At 47.3% G+C, this 17,443-nt stretch overlaps 1 protein-coding gene across 10 annotated transcripts in view; it reads right to left on the reverse strand.

Moving 5' to 3' along the window:
• The window catches only part of UBR5 (ubiquitin protein ligase E3 component n-recognin 5), a 131,399-nt gene extending 114,328 nt beyond the window's left edge, over positions 1-17,071 (reverse strand). For 8 of the 10 annotated variants that reach the window (XM_077270996.1, XM_077270994.1, XM_077270993.1 and 5 more), the window contains exon 1: positions 16,662-17,035. In XM_077270996.1, the coding sequence (XP_077127111.1) occupies positions 16,662-16,723 (62 nt within the window). In that variant the 5' untranslated portion in view covers positions 16,724-17,035. Of the gene's footprint in view, positions 1-16,661 lie in introns of all 10 variants that reach the window. The other 2 variants (XM_077270989.1, XM_077270987.1) reach the window with 2 other exon arrangements.
• Between the last annotated feature and the right edge of the window lie 372 nt (positions 17,072-17,443).

The raw sequence follows: 17,443 nt of genomic DNA on the forward strand, positions 1-17,443 counted from the left end.
TATGGACAATGGAAATATAAAAAATATAAAGTGTGCACAGAAGAACGGATACAAAAATAGCTCAAATTTTCAACTTTTATCTGTCTGGACAAATCCCAGAACTCCTAAAATTTACAGCTTCTCTCTGAAGGGCCAAGCAGTTAAAGGGAACCTGTCAGCAGGGTTGTGCACACGATGCAGATTTAGTGCAGAAACGCTACAGAACTGCACTGTGTTTTACAGTACAATGTAAATCAATTTGAGAAAAAAAAAAAAAAAAGCTGTGCACATGGTGCAGAAAAATCTGCGCAGAAACGCTGCAGATTTCAAAGTGCATGTCACTTTTGTACAGTTCTGCAGCGTTTCTGCACCCCCTCCATTATAGAAATAAAATACGCACTAAAAACGCACCTGCGGATTCTGCCAGGAGATGCAGATTAAGGCCATGTGCACACGTTCAGTATTTTTCGCGGTTTTTTCGCTATAAAAACGTGAAAAAAACGCTTACATATGCCTCCTATTATTTAGGGTGTATTCCACATTTCTTGTTCAAATGTTGCATTTTTTTCCGCGAAAAAAAAAAATCGCATCGCGGAAAAAGCAGCAACATGTTCATTAAAAATGCAGAATTGCGGGGATTCCGCACACCTAGGAGTGCATTGATCTGCTTACTTCCCTCACGAGGCTGTGCACACCATGCGGGAAGTAAGCAGATTATGTGCGGTTGGTACCCAGGGTGGAGGAGAGGAGACACTACTCCACGGACTGGGCACCATATAATTGGTCAAAAAAAAAAAAAGAATTAAAATACAAAATAGTGATATACTCACCTTCGATGGCCCCGGAGGCATGCTGCCGCTTCCGTTCCTTTAGATGATCGGTGTTCAGGACCTGCGATGCAACGTGGCCTAGTGATTGGTCGCGTGACCGCTCAGCGACCAATCACAAGCCGTGACGTCATCGAAGGTCCTGAACACACAGCATCTATAGGAACGGACGCCTGCAGGTGAGTATAACCATTTTATTTTTTTTTTATTATTATTATTTTTAAACATCCTATCTTTTACTATAGATGCTGCATAGGCTGCATCTATAGTAAAAAGTTGGTCACACTTGTCAAACACTATGTTTGACAAGTGTGACCAACCTGTCAATCAGTTTTCCAAGCGATGCTACAGATCGCTTGGAAAACTTTAGCATTCTGCAAGCTAATTGCGCTTGCAAAATGCAAAAAAAAAAAGCGAAAAAACGGGAAAAAAAAAAAAAAAAAATGCGGATTTCTTGCAGAAAACTTCCATGTTTTCTTCAGGAAATTTCTGCAAGAAATCATGACGTGTGCACATACCCTTAGTGCAGGAAATTCTGCACCACATTTCCTACGTGTGCACATAGCCTAACTACACACAGTGTCAGGTCGGCGCCGTTCTACTGATTACAATGATACCTGGTGATGAAATCTGTCTTGTGGTTGTGTAATCTTTATCTTAAGTTTTGAGTAAATGATATGCCCGTGCTCCGGGGTGGCGCTTCATGTGGTGTTATGATTAGGTATTCATGTGTATGGCTTCTGACAGGTCACAGATCTGCCCCCTATTTCGCATGTTGAATATTATATGTACATACTTAAAAAAAAAACAAAAAAAAAAAACACCCTTCTGCATGCAGCTGATGGCGATAGCGCCTGCGCTGCAGCCTGATTGCATATGTAATTCATTTCTTTCATGTTATCCATAAATTCCTAACAAAACAAATCAGTTTGAAAATGGCACTGGCCACCATCTTGCTAGAGGAAAAAAAAAATTCTTTATTTTTTTTTTAATCAGGATAACCTTAACCACATTAATTATAATCAGTACATATGGCTGCAGAAGGTTTTTTTTTTTTGCATTACGTAAACTAGGGGGCCGGTCAGTGAGGGATCAGTGACCTGTCCAGTGGTCTGCATTATGAAGACCCCCCACAGGCTGCCCCGGAGCACAAGCATATCAATAACTGAAAGATTAAACAACCACAAGATGGATTTCATTAACTAAGGGGTATCGTTTCTCCTTATGGAGAGTGACATGCCATCTCTGGCTTGTCAAGGTAAGGAGGCTTATTTGCCGTACAATGCTCCTCTGGGAAAATATGCAAGTTACCTCTTCTGAGAAAAAGAGGACTTAACTCTATAGCGCCACCTGTTGGAAGTAGCGATCCTACAAGTCACAATCAACCCTTTAACGAGTCGTGCAATATGACTTAGGATAAAAGCCAAATCAGTATCTCAATTCTCTGCGAATTGAGATACTGATTTGGCTTTTATCCTAAGTCATATTGCACGACTCGTTAAAGGGTTGATTGTGACTTGTAGGATCGCTACTTCCAACAGGTGGCGCTATAGAGTTAAGTCCTCTTTTTCTCAGAAGAGGCAATTTGCATATTAACTAAGGTGTCATTTTAGGCCACTTTCACACTAGCGTCGGTACGGGGCCGTCCCGACACACGTTGTGAAATAAATGCACAACGGGGGCAGCGGATGTAGTTTTTCAACGCATCCGCTGCCCCATTGTGGTGTCCGGGGAGGATGGGGCGGAGTTTCGGCCACGCATGCGCGGTCGAAAGTGGCGGACGCGACGCACAAAAAAACGTTACATGGAACTTTGTGCCTACGGTCCGCCAAAACACGACGCATCCGTCGCACGACGGATGCGACATGTGGCCATACGTTGCAATGCGTCGCTAATGCAAGTCTATGGAGAAAAAAAAAAATGCATCCCACTGGCAACTTTGAGGGATGCGTTTTTTTCTCCAAAACGACACATTGCGACGTACGTCACACGACGCTAGTGTGAAAGTAGCCTAACATGTCAAGTGTCTCTGGTAAGTGAAGTTGAAAGTTTTCACACGTACCGGAGACACTGACACGTAGACCCATTCATATGAATGAGTGTGCACATATCTGATTTTTCATGGACCGTGTGCCCCACACGTAGACATGTCAGTTTTTGTGCAGCTGCACGGATCACAAGAATACATACAAGTCAATAGGTCCGTGTAAACACGTACATCACACAGATGGCCGCCGGGGAAGAAGTGCTACAGTAAGCGCTGTTCCCCGTCGGCTGGTGGTGAAGCTGGCTCTCATGATTCTCCCCTGCTCTGCCGGCGAGCAGAGGAGAATGATGAACGTTATATTAAAGACCGGACAGCAGGTAGTGGTTTTGGGACTATTATCCCTATCATCCGACACCTGCTGACGCTAATAACAGTGACAGTAGGTGCAGATGATGGGGCATTCCACAGCCACCAGCTGCAATCATTCGGAAACAAATGAATGAAAAACCCAACATGGGTTCCCCCTTATTTTATTCAACCAACCAACCAGACAAAACACAGCTAGGGGCTGCAACCCCCAGCTGTCAGCTTCTGCAAGGTCGGTTATCAAAAATAGAGGGGTCCCCAAGCTGCTTTTTTTGTTAAATATTTAAATAAATTAAAAAAAAAAAAAAAACAAGAAAAAACAGCGTAGGGTTCCCCCCCACCCTAAAAGGTGACATCAACCCCACAAATATTACCCCACTTGCCACCGCTACAGGGCAAGTAGGAAGAGCCGGGCAAAGCACCAGAAAAGGCACATCTAAAAGCTGCGCCTCTTCTGGGGAGCTGCGGCTGCTGTTTTTAGGCTTTGGGAAGGGGGGGGGGGGGGGGCGCGCGCGCTATATCAATGGCCCATTAACAGTCTGAGTGTAGTAGCCCCCAGCTATGAGCTTTAGCAAGGCTGCTTGTCAAAGTGGGGGGGGGACCCCACACTTTAAATTGTTTAAATATAAAAATTAAAAAAAAAAAAAAAAAAACGTGAGGACCCCTCTATTCTAGATAACCAACGCTTGCAGAAGCTGACAGCTGGGGGTTGCAGCCCCCAGCTGTGAGTTTTTTTTCCAGTTGGCTGAATAAAATAGGGGGGAAAAAAAAACCACGCCAGGTTTTTCATTCATTTCAGAACGATCGCAGCAGGTGGCTGTGGAATACCCAGATCACCCCCTCACCTACTGCACTTATTAGCAGCAGCAGGTGTCGGATGATGGGGGGGAAAAACAGTTCCAAAAGCCCCATCTGCTGTCGTTTGGACTTTAAATATAACGCTCATCATTCTCTGCTCGCCGACAGAGAAGGGGAGAATGATGAGAGCCAGCTTCAGCACCAGCCGACGGGGAACAGCGCTTACTGAAGAACTTATTTCCCGGCGGCCGTCGTGTGGTACTGATGCAGCACATGGTTGCCACACGTAGTACAGACACTCAAGTACCGTTTTTTTCCAGTACTGGAAATATCAGGATGTGTGAAACCAGCCTTAAGTCAGTGTAACAACGTCGAACTGACAGTCTGTAGGTTACTGCACATACACAATCCTGCTGACAGGTTCCCTTTAAGAATGAGCAAGGACAGTGTAAGGCCAAGTTCCCCCTAGCCTTTATGCTAAATTTTCAGCTGCGTTTTACAGTACTAGCAAAGCCTATGAGATTTCAGAAGTCTCATACACTGTTTTTTCATTTTTTATCAGTATTTTGTGCTTTGCCTGATTTTTTTGGATACAGAGCATGTCACTTTCAGTGTTTTTCATACATTGGCATGAATAGGTGGTGAAAAAGCACAGGTATGTTTTGCGTCAAAACCTGATTCTATGAAATAGGACTTTTTCAACACTAAAATTTATCAGCATGCACAATAGACAAATCTAGCGTGCCAAAACCGCAGCAAAAGACATCAAAATAATGCTTTTTCTTCTGCAGTTTCTTTTCTGCCAAGATATCAGATTTGCTGCAGAAAAAAAAAAAGCCACCTAGTGTGAACTTACCCTAATGCTTCAGTTCTACTGTAAAAGTGCTACAGGAATAAAAAAAAATTATATATATATATATATATATATATATATATATATATATATATATATATATATATATATCTCCCATATAATTGTCTAAGGGTACTTCCGTCTGTCTGTCCTTCTGTCTGTCGGTTACTCGTTCGCTGATTGGTCTCGCCAGCTGCCTGTCATGGCTGCCACGACCAATCAGCGACGCGCAGTCTGGAAAAAAAAATGGCTGCTCCTTACTCCCTGCACTCACTGCCCGGCGCCCGCATACACCCCTCACCGCTCACACAGGGTTAATGCCGGCGGTAACGGACAGCGTTATGCTGCGGGTAACGCACTCCGTTACCGCCGCTATTAACCCTGTGTGTCCCCAACTTTGTACTATTGACGCTGCCTATGCGGCATCAATAGTATAAAATGTAATGATAAAAATAATTAAAAAAAAAAAAAAAACCTGCTATACTCACCCTCTGTAGTCCGCTGAGCCGCTCGCGCGGCCCGCCATCTTCCGTTGCAGGTTGCGGTGGCAAAGATGGTATGGCAGAAAGTCCTGCCCTGACGTCACGGTCATGTGACCGCGACGTCATCACAAGTCCTGCGCGGAAAGGACCTGACGTCACGGTCATGTGACCGCTACACGGTCATGTGACCGCTACACGGTCATGTGACCGCTACACGGTCATGTGACCGCGATGTCATCACAGGTCCTGCGCTCACACCAACCCTGGGACCGGAAGCTGCCGTGGACTACAAGGGGCCCTCGGAAAGGTGAGTATATGTTTATTTTTTTAACCTGTGACAAACGTGGCTGGGCAATATACTATGTCGCTGGGCGATATACTACGTGGCTGGGCGATATACTACGTGGACATGCATATTCTAGAATACCCGATGCGTTAGAATCGGGCCACCATTGTATGTATGTACGTATGTACAGTGGGGCAAAAAAGTATTTAGTCAGTCAGCAATAGTGCAAGTTCCACCACTTAAAAAGATGAGAGGCGTCTGTAATTTACATCATAGGTAGACCTCAACTATGGGAGACAAACTGAGAAAAAAAAATCCAGAAAATCACATTGTCTGTTTTTTTAATCATTTTATTTGTATATTATGGTGGTAAATAAGTATTTGGTCAGAAACAAACAATCAAGATTTCTGGCTCTCACAGACCTGTAACTTCTTCTTTAAAGGCCCCGTCTCACATAGCGAGATCGCTAGCGAGAGCGCTGCTGAGTCACTAGTTTTGTGACGCAACAGCGACCTCAGTAGCGATCTCGCTATGTGTGACACGTACCAGCGATCAGGCCCCTGCTGCGAGATCGCTGGTCGTGTCGGAATGGCCTGGACCTTTTTTTGGTCGTTGAGGTCCCGCTGACATCGCTGAATCGGTGTGTGTGACACCGATCCAGCGATGTCTTCACTGGTAACCAGGGTAAACATCGGGTTACTAAGCGCAGGGCCGCGCTTAGTAACCCGATGTTTACCCTGGTTACCAGCGTAAATGTAAAAAAAAAACAAACACTACATACTCACCATCTGATGTCCGTCAGGTCCCTTGCTGTCTGCTTCCTGCTCTGACTGAGCGCCGCAAAGTGAAAGTGAAAGCAGATCACAGCGGTGACGTCACCGCTGCGCTCTGCTCTCAGTGTACGGCGGCTCAGTCAGTCAGAGCAGGAAGCAGACGGCAAGGGACACCGAAAGGCGAGTATGTACTGTTTGTTTTTTTTGGTAACCAGGGTAAACATCGGGTTACTAAGCGCGGCCCTGCGCTTAGTAACCCGATGTTTACCCTGGTTACCCGGGTGCTGCAGGGGGACTTCGGCATCGTTGAAGACAGTTTCAACGATGCCGAAGTCGTTCCCCTGATCGTTGGTCGCTGGAGAGAGCTGTCTGTGTGACAGCTCCCCAGCGACCACACAGCGACTTACCAACGATCACGGCCAGGTCGTATCGCTGGTCGTGATCACTGGTAAATCGCTATGTGAGACGGGGCCTTAAGAGTCTCCTCTTTCCTCCACTCATTACCTGTAGTAATGGCACCTGTTTAAACCTGTTATCAGTATAAAAAGACACCTGTGCACACCCTCAAACAGTCTGACTCCAAACTCCACTATGGTGAAGACCAAAGAGCTGTCAAAGGACACCAGAAACAAAATTGTAGCCCTGCACCAGGCTGGGAAGACTGAATCTGCAATAGCCAACCAGCTTGGAGTGAAGAAATCAACAGTGGGAGCAATAATTAGAAAATGGAAGACATTCAAGACCACTGATAATCTCCCTCCATCTGGGGCTCCACGCAAAATCCCACCCCGTGGGGTCAGAATGATCACAAGAACGGTGAGCAAAAATCCCAGAACCACGCGGGGGGACCTAGTGAATGAACTGCAGAGAGCTGGGACCAATGTAACAAGGCCTACCATAAGTAACACTACGCCACCATGGACTCAGATCCTGCAGTGCCAGACGTGTCCCACTGCTTAAGCCAGTACATGTCTGGGCCCGTCTGAAGTTTGCTAGAGAGCATTTGGATGATCCAGAGGAGTTTTGGGAGAATGTCCTATGGTCTGATGAAACCAAACTGGAACTGTTTGGTAGAAACACAACTTGTCGTGTTTGGAGGAAAAAGAATACCGAGTTGCATCCATCCAACACCATACCTACTGTAAAGCATGGTGGTGGAAACATCATGCTTTGGGGCTGTTTCTCTGCAAAGGGGCCAGGACGACTGATCCGGGTACATGAAAGAATGAATGGGGCCATGTATCGTGAGATTTTGAGTGCAAACCTCCTTCCATTAGCAAGGGCATTGAAGATGAAACGTGGCTGGGTCTTTCAACATGACAATGATCCAAAGCACACCGCCAGGGCAACGAAGGAGTGGCTTCGCAAGAAGCATTTCAAGGTCCTGGAGTGGCCTAGCCAGTCTCCAGATCTCAACCCTATAGAAAACCTTTGGAGGGAGTTGAAAGTCCGTGTTGCCAAGCGAAAAGCCAAAAACATCACTGCTCTAGAGGAGATCTGCATGGAGGAATGGGCCAACATACCAACAACAGTGTGTGGCAACCTTGTGAAGACTTACAGAAAATGTTTGACCTCTGTCATTGCCAACAAAGGATATATTACAAAGTATTGAGATGAAATTTTGTTTCTGACCAAATACTTATTTTCCACCATAATATGCAAATAAAATGATAAAAAAAAAACAGACATTGTGATTTTCTGGATTTTTTTGTCTCAGTTTGTCTCCCATAGTTGAGGTCTACCTATGATGTAAATTACAGACGCCTCTCATCTTTTTAAGTGGTGGAACTTGCACTATTGCTGACTGACTAAATACTTTTTTGCCCCACTGTATGTATGTATGTATGTATGTATGTATGTATGTATGTATGTATGTATGTATGTATGTATGTATGTATGTATGTATGTATGTATATATATCTCTCTCTAATTTTTTTTTTTTTTTTTTTTTTTTTATTTATTTTCGGACAACCCCTTTAAGTCAGATGGCAGCTCCCACTTAAAAACCAACAAATTTGAAACAAAACAATTCAACTCCACAACCATTAGTAATTGTACTCCTAGTAAACACTGCCCTACTGGCACAGTGCCCCTACTGGCATCCGGAGCTCAGGTCTAAAGATGGCAAGGCGTAACATGGTAAGGTGCTTCAACTAAGCCAACCAAGGACATCACGTTTCTGGAGAAGAGCTGAGACAACACACAGTCCATGCGCCTGAGGCACGTGAGCACATAACATGAAGCGGTAACCTGACAAACAGGCTAATAAGTAATAATAGTCCTCTCCACCCTGACATCTGTGTCACCTTAAACCGGTGGATAATGCGATCCAACAGCATGACGTTTCCTGGATCTGACGAGGCTGCTAGGAAAAGCAGAGTGAGCAGCTTGTAGTGTTTAATTTGTAAAAATGGGATGAAATATTCAAAATACTGGTACGGCCTTAAAGGTAACTTATCACAGAAAAAAAAAAACAAAACACTTAACCTTTATGTATGGAGTTAATAGCGTTACTAACCTACCAGGCGCCTGCACGTAGTCCAACGCTGTGGGAAGAAAATGAACTTCATTCTCATCAGAAGCGTTCCAAGTTCCGTCAGGGGGGTGACGCCGGTTCCGTTACCGCTCTATGTATACACCGCGCCCCCCGGCATTGGGGCCGGCTGTCAGTCAGGGCCGGGGGCCACTACTCAGTATACTGTGACAACCAGTGCCAACCCCGTTGACTAAAACGGGAATGCTGCCGGGGAAAATAAAGTTAGCCTAACACTGCGGGGAGAAAAGCAAGAACAGGCGTTGGCCAGCACTGTAGTGCCAATAACACCATATCTGCAAGTTAATAGCATTTTTTTTCTAGTGACAGGTTCCCTTTAAAAGGAATTATGACAGCAGGTTTAGTACCTCATCTGAGATCTGCTTAATGTCAGGAAAGACCCAGATTACAGCAATGTGTCACTTTGGTTATTGGGTGCAGATGTAGCAGAGCTCAGAAAGGTGCCCTCACCCACACCACTGCTTTCTGTGTGCATTGTAAAGTGACAATAAGCCGCTAATCCGTGCCTGTGGAGGAGATGGTCTACGAGGCCAAGCCAGACATAGGCCAGGCAACGATAATCTTATGCTGATAAATCACTCATTGTAGATAAACACACAGCCGAATAAGGGTACCTTCACATTAAGCGACGCTGCAGCGATATCGACAACGATGCCTATCGCTGCAGCGTCACTGTGTGGTCGCTGGAGAGCTGTCACACAGACAGCTCTCCAGCGACCAACGATGCCGAAGTCCCCTGGTAACCAGGGTAAACATCGGTTTACTAAGCGCAGGGCCGCGCTTAGTAACCCGATGTTTACCCTGGTTACCAGTGTAAATGTAAAAAAAAAAAAAAACAAAAAAAAACAGTACATACTTACATTCCGGTGTCCGTAACGTCCCCCGGCGTCTGCTTCCTGCACTGACTGAGTGCCGGCCGTAAGGCACAGCACAGCGGTGACGTCACCGCTGTGCTGCGCTTTTACTTTACGGCCGGCACTCAGTCAGTGCGGGAAGCGGATGGTGGGGGGACGTGTGACAGACACCGGAATGTGAGTATGTACTGTTTGTTTTTTTTACTTTTACAATGGTAACCAGGGTAAATATCGGGTTACTAAGCGCGGCCCTGCGCTTGGTAACCCGATATTTACCCTGGTTACCATTGTAAAATATCGCTGGCATCGTTGCTTTTGCTGTCAAACACAACGATACACACCGATCTGACGACCAAATAAAGTTCTGAACTTTCAGCAACGACCAGCGATATCACAGCAGGATCCTGATCGCTGCTGCGTGTCAAACAACGATATCGCTATCCAGGACGCTGCAACGTCACGGATCGCTATCGTTGCAAAGTCGCTTAGTGTGAAGGTACCTTAAGCAGAAATCAGTGTCTCAGCCCCTAACCGCATGCTGCCCTCAGATTACAAAGCAAAACCGTGCTGAGGGTTCCCTTTAATAGACCATGTGGGGTGGGGGAGGACGATAGGAGCGTTTGTCCGACATTAAACTACGGTGTAGAAGAGAATCAGGCTACTAGGTGAAGGCTTGTCTATTAGGCAGATGGGAAGAAGCCGGAGCGCTAAGGCCTCTTTCACACTAGCGTCGTGCACTGCACGTCGCTATGCGTCGTTCTGTAGAAAAAACACCCTGCAAAATTGCTTGCAGGATGCGTTTTTTTCTCCATAGACTTGAATTAGCGACGCAGTGCGACGCATTGCCACACGTCGCAACCGTCGTGCGACGGTTGCGTCAGACCGTCGGCACAAAAAACGTTACATGTAACTTTTTTTGTGAATCGATAGTCTTTTCCGATCGCACATGCGCGGCTGGAACTCCGCCCCCACCTCCCCGCACCTCACAATGGGGCTGCGGATGCGATGTAAAACAGCATCCGCTGCCCCCGTTGTGCGGCGCTTCCACACTATGCGTCGCATAGCGACGTGCAGTGCACGACGCTAGTGTGAAAGTAGCCTAACCCGTGATCTTGCCCCACATCATTTCTGAACATATTGTTCTACGAGGAGGGAGCGGTCATCAGTTTGCCGATTCCCCATCAATTCTGTTCTGTTATGTTACTAGGACAGAAACAAAACTACTATTCACTGTATGCCAGAGGTTCAGAACTTTACAATCAGTCTGGGAAAACTACCAGTAATATATAAACTGTCAAATGATGATAGTGTGTAACACACACACACTGTCACGATTACTGTCTGTGACTGCAGGTGCATAGTTTGCACAGAGTGACTGGAGACTTCTTTTCAGCAAAAACACCCCTTTACAAGGGAACCTGTCAGCTGATGCATGTTGCCCTCAGTTTGGGCAGCATCTATCTCCCACAGGCCGTGCAATAACATCCATGTATGTTGGTCTCTGAAACGTTGCGGTGTTTCAGAGAAAACCACTTAATAGCCGAGCCACAAGGGTGACAAGTTATAAAGGCGGGTCCCCCGCCGCTTCTCCCTCACCGGAGTGGGGCAGGAAAAGCCGCAGGCGACACTTGTACGAGTAGTCACCCGCGTGGCTGGATCCCTGCTGAGCGTTTCAGACAACCACACATGGCTGAGATTGTACAGCCCATGGATGACACATGCTGCCAACGGTTTGGGCAGCATGCATCTGCTGACAGGTTCCCTTTAAAAAGGACCGGTCATCAGGTCACGAGTGGGGAGCTTTTGCTCTCATTTCATACGAACTGCTCCCTTGAGCACGCTGGGTTATTGTTTTTAATTTCGCCATAAAAAGGTAGCAGAGATAAGAAGGAACAATTATCTTAATACTGGTCAGAAAAACCCTGAATAAAGTCTGATTTTATGAAAGAGCAGCTCACATTTATACAACGCACAGCTTAAACCTGGACCTCAAAGTCAATAGACGCACCATACGTCTCCCAATGTAACCGGTCGAATGTTAGATATGGCACATTGTTACACTCTTCGGGCCTCGATTCATTCAGCTTTGCCCAACAATTGTGTGCGCAACAATTCTGCAATTTTTGGCATTATCTGGTGAAAATATGACAGAATTGTACACCAATCCTCGGTTGCAGTACATTTCTGACAATGGTGCATAGCAGTTGAAATATTAATCAAAGTAATTAAATGGTGCATGACATTGACTATCAAATACGTTGCCAACAGATTAAAGTATATGGGGGCCTTCTACTCCCTGACAAATGATGTCAGGGGAGGGAAAAGCAGGCAAGTCCAGTTTTCACTGGCCAAACCTCTTGTTCTCCAGGTGATAAGCCAGTGCCATGCTTCCAGCAGCTTCTTCTAAGGGTACCGTCACACTCTGCAACTTTCCAACGATCACGACCAGCGATACGACCTGGCCGTGATCGTTGGAAAGTCCTTGTGTGGTCGCTGGAGAGCTGTCACAGACAGCTCTCCAGCGACCAACGATGCCAAGGTCCCAGGGTAACCAGGGTAAACATCGGGTTACTAAGCGCAGGGCCGCGCTTAGTAACCCGATGTTTACCCTGGTTACCAATGTAAAAAAAAAAAAAAAAAACACATACTCACATCCCAGTGCCTTTCACGTCCCCGGCGTCCGCTTCCCTGCACTCCTCCTGCATCCTGTGTAAGCGCGGCCGTAAAGCAGAGCGGTGACGTCACCGCTGTGCTCTGATGTACGGCCGGCCGGCGCTGACACAGGATGCAGGAGGAGCGCAGGGAAGCGGACGCCGGGGACGTGACAGGCACCGGAATGTGAGTATGTGGTGGTTTTTTTTTTTTTACATTGGTAACCAGGGTAAACATCGGGTTACTAAGCGCGGCCCTGCGCTTAGTAACCCGATGTTTACCCTGGTTACCAGTGAAGACATCGCTGCATCGGCGTCACACACGCCGACGCAGCGATGTCAGCGGGTGATCCAGCGACGAAATAAAGTTTCAAACGATCTGCTACGACGTACGATTCTCAGCGGGGTCCCTGATTGCAGTAGCGTGTCAGACACAGCGAGATCGTAACGATATCGCTGGAACGTCACGGATCGTGCCGTCGTAGCGACCAAAGTGCCACTGTGAGACGGTACCCTTAGGGAACGCATAAGTGCTCATCCCTGCGATCCTGTTTATTGAGGACAAGGGAGGGAGGAGCAGGAGAAAGCCATTGGCCGGGCCAGCAGCTTAATCATTCAGCCATTGTGCCTTGGAGCGGGATCTTTAGGAAATATATCTAGTAAGGAGAGCACATTTATTTTTTGTGGAAAAAAAAAAAAGTTGTCTTAAGTTTATGCCACACAACTTTAGTGAATAAGTGCAAGTGTGAATAATACAAGTTCTCCAGGACCTTGACGTAAAATAAACTTCAACCATACCAATCCTGCACTAGCTTCAGTGTCCTCATCTCTAGCCAAAATATGCAGTTTTGTGGGAGGGATCGGACAACTATCCGATGTCGACTCTTCCCAATAACTCATCTCTATCAGCTTAATTTATTTTTTTTTGGGTGGTGGAAAACCTCTTTCAGCCAAGTTCCCACAATAAGCATTTTCTGCACCAATTTGCCAATAAAGGTCTTATTGGCTCTGTGCACACGTTGCTGATTTTACTGCGGATCTGCAGGGGATTGGCAGCTGCGGATTCCCAGCAATTTTCCATGCGTTGTACAGCATCATGTAAACGTATGGAAAACAAAATCCGCAGTACACATGCTGCGGAAAATACCGTGCGGAAACGCTGCGTTGTATTTTCCGCAGCAGGTCAATTCTTTGTGCGGATTCCGCAGTGGTTTACACCTGTTTCTCAATAGAAATCCGCAGGTGGAATCCGCACAAAAACTGCAGGTAATCCACAGAGCGTTTTACCTGCAGATTGTGCAAAAACGGTGCGGAAAAACCACATAGCCTTAGTGTTTTTTTCATTGTGTTATTAGCTGCAGCTTGGCTCCTTTTGGCATGTCATGTTTTAATAAAACCGCTTTGGTTTTGGAAACTTCCTGTTAGCTTTGATTAAAAAAAAAGTCACGTACAGATTTCACGCATTTTCAACTGCATTCACTCTGCAGAAACGAATACATTTTTCATACATCTTATTCAAGTCCACAAAGAAAATACACGCACAAGATGCATTTACTGCACATGATGCGGTTTTCAAAACACACCGCAGGTCAGTTTACACAGCGTTAAAAAGAAACAGCGGGCAGGAGATTTCTATAAATTCCATCCACTTTGCTGGAACTGGAAGAAGCTGCATCAAAAATGCACCAAAAGCTCATGGTGGGGGAGGAAGGAATTCAATGTGCTAGTCTTATTTAATGTCCATGGTCGGTCTGCAAGTTCAGCCACTTAATGTAGACCTGACATCTATAACCTGAGTGACCCCATTGTGACGAGACACATAGAAGACAGCGGAGGTCCCATGCGGCCGCCACATGTGCTACATTCCCATTGTCTTATCATTTAAAGGCAAAACAAATAAGGCCCAATTAAGACCTGCATCATGTGAATTTGGACACCCGGCAATATATTATTACAGCACAGCTCCCATTATAGCAGGTGGCAGCCTCCAGGCATAACTATAAGGGGCACCCCTATATATAATTATTAGGGGTAACCTCCGACCCATCTATTGGGAAGGGGGAGGGCACTCCTGTGTAACTATTAGGGGGGCTCTCACCCCTCACTCCCATGTATAACTATAAGCTCACCATGTATATTAGGAGGGCACTCCTCCTCCCACGTATAACTATGAGCCCTTCTCTATGTATAGCCATTGGGGGCACTCCTCCCACATATAACTATGATGCCCCCCTGTATAAATATTAGGGGGCACTTTCCTCCTCCCATGTACAACTTTGAGGCTCCCCCTCCCATGTTTATCCATTAGGGGGCACCCTACTCCCACATAACTCTTAAGGTCCCCCAAGAGTATATTAGGGGGCACACTCCCCCCTCCAACATATAACTGAGTCCCCCCTTATGTATAACCATTAAGGTGCACTCTCCTCCAACGTATAACTATGAGGGCCCCCCCACGTATATTAGGGAGCACTCACCCCCTCCCACGTATAACTATTAGGGACCAATTCGCCTTGTATAATCATTATGGGGCACTCTTCTCCCACGTATAACTATTAGATATGCAGGAGAGGGGGGTCCCTATTATGGGGCACTCATTCTCCAACATACTGTATAACTAAGAGGGCCCCCCCCCCCCCCCCCACCGAATAACTATTAGGGGGCACTCTCCTCCCAAAAGTAACTGAGGCCCCCCTACCGTATAACTATTAGAGACCCCCTCCCCCCAGTATAACCATTAGGGGGCACTCGCCTCCTATATATAACTATGAGGCCCCCCTCCTATGTATAATTATTAGGGGGCACTCTCCTCCTCCCATATATAACAATGAGGCCCCCCACTGTATAACTATTAGGGACCCCCCCTGAATAACCATTAGGTGGCACTCTCCTGCTCCCAAATTTAACTACGAGCGACCCCCCCCCGCCATATAAATATTAAGGACCCCCTTCCCCCTGTAGGAGGCACTCTCCTCCTCTCACCTATACCTATGACGCCCCCCGCTGTATACCTATTAGAGACCCCCTTCCCCCTGTATAACCATTAGGGGGCACTCCTTCCACCTGTAACTATGAGGCCCCCTCGCCGTATAATTATTAGGGACCCCTTCCCCCTGTATAATTATTAGGGGGCACTCTCCTCCTTCCACCTATAACTATGAGGCCCCCCCGCCGTGTAATTATTAGCGACCCCTTCCCCCTCTAATTATTAGGGGGCACTCTCCTCCTACCTATAACTATGAGACTCCCCCGCCATATAGTTATTAGGGACCCATTCCCCCTGTATAATTATAGGTGGGAGGAGGAGAGTGCCCCCTAATTATACAGGGGGAAGGGGTCCCTAATAATTATACGGCGGGGGCCTCATAGTTATAGGTGGGAGGAGGAGAGTGCCCCCTAATAATTACGAGCCCCCCGCCGTATAATTATTAGGGACCCCTTCCCCCTGTATAGTTATTAGGGGGCACACCTCCTCCCACCTATAACTATGAGGCCCCCGCCGTATAATTATTAGGGACCCCTTCCCCCTGTATAGTTATTAGGGGGCACACCTCCTCCCACCTATAACTATGAGGCCCCCCTGCCGTATAACTATTAGGGACCCCTTCCCCCTGTATAATTATTAGGAGGCACTCTCCTCCTCCCACCTATAACGATGAGCCCCCCGCCGTATAATTATTAGGGACCCCCTCCTCCTGTATAATTATTAGGGGGGCACTCTCCTCCCACCTATAACTATGAGCCCCCCACCATATAGTTATTAGGGACCCCTTCCCCCTGTATAATTATTAGGGGGCACTCCTCCTCCCAACTATAACTATGCACCCCCCGCCGTATAATTATTAGGGGACCCCTTCCCCCTGTATAATTATTAGGGGGGCACTCTCCTCCTCCCACCTATAACGATGAGCCCCCCACCATATAATTATTAGGGACCCCCTCCCCCTGTATAATTATTAGGGGGCACTCTCCTCCTCCCAACTATAGCTATGCGCCCCCCGCCGTATAATTATTAGGGACCCCTTCCCCCTGTATAATTATTAGGGGGCACACTTCCTCCCACCTATAACTATGAGCCCCCCGCCATATAATTATTAGGGACCCCTTCCCCCTGTATAATTATTAGGGGACCCCCTCCCCCTGTATAACGCTCAGGTCCCCCTCGGTCACGGTGCCCGGTCTCCCCGGGAGGATGGCGGGCTGTGTCTAGGCCTCAGGCCGCGGCCTGCAGTCCCCCTCCCCCCGCATACCGGTCATTGAGCTGGTCCTCGGTGCCGGGCAGCGGATGGACCACGAAGTGTATGGACGTCATGGCGCCGAGAGCCCGGGAGCTTCACCAGCGAATCCTGGACCGAGCGTGAAATTAGACAAGTGAAGAAAAAAAAAATGTCTGCTGCCTCCCGTGCGAGGCGGAGCTGCGGCCTCCGCTGCTTCACTGTGCAGATAACGGGGTCTTCTCATGAAGGGCCGCTCCTTCGGGTTTTCTCTTTCTTAAAAGTCTCCCATAACAAGAAATATAAAAAAAATAGCAAAAACAAAGAACGCAATGAGTTGGGGACGTCAGACTCGGCGGCACCTCTAGCACTCCGCCGCCATCTTGCAGACTCCCAGCAGTTTGTCTCTCTCTTGCTAAACTGTAAGGGCTCCTAATATGTATGACGTCAGACGGTCACGTGGTCGGTATGGCAGGCGGCTTCCGGTTTCTTCTAGAGCGCGTGCTGGCAGTGGCACCAAGCTGCCGGCAACTGCGAGAGTCTGCCCGAGGGAGGAGCCTAGATGGCAAGGGGGAGTAGTGTCCTCAGAGTGACAAGTGGGCGGGGCATACAAAGGCAGACGTCTGTGTGAGAGTGGAAAGTGTACTAAGCGAGGGAGGGGTGTCTGAGGGGCTTTAGTGTAATAAGGGGGTGGTCTGGGGGCTTTGTGGAGTGTACTAAGCGGAGGGGGTCTGGGGGCTTTGTGGACTGTACTAAGCGGAGGGGGTCTGGGGGGCTTTGTGGAGTGTACTAAGCGGAGGGGGTCTGGGGGGCTTTGT

The sequence above is a fragment of the Ranitomeya variabilis genome, chromosome 6, assembly GCF_051348905.1.
Source record: "Ranitomeya variabilis isolate aRanVar5 chromosome 6, aRanVar5.hap1, whole genome shotgun sequence".
Taxonomy (NCBI): domain Eukaryota; kingdom Metazoa; phylum Chordata; class Amphibia; order Anura; family Dendrobatidae; genus Ranitomeya; species Ranitomeya variabilis.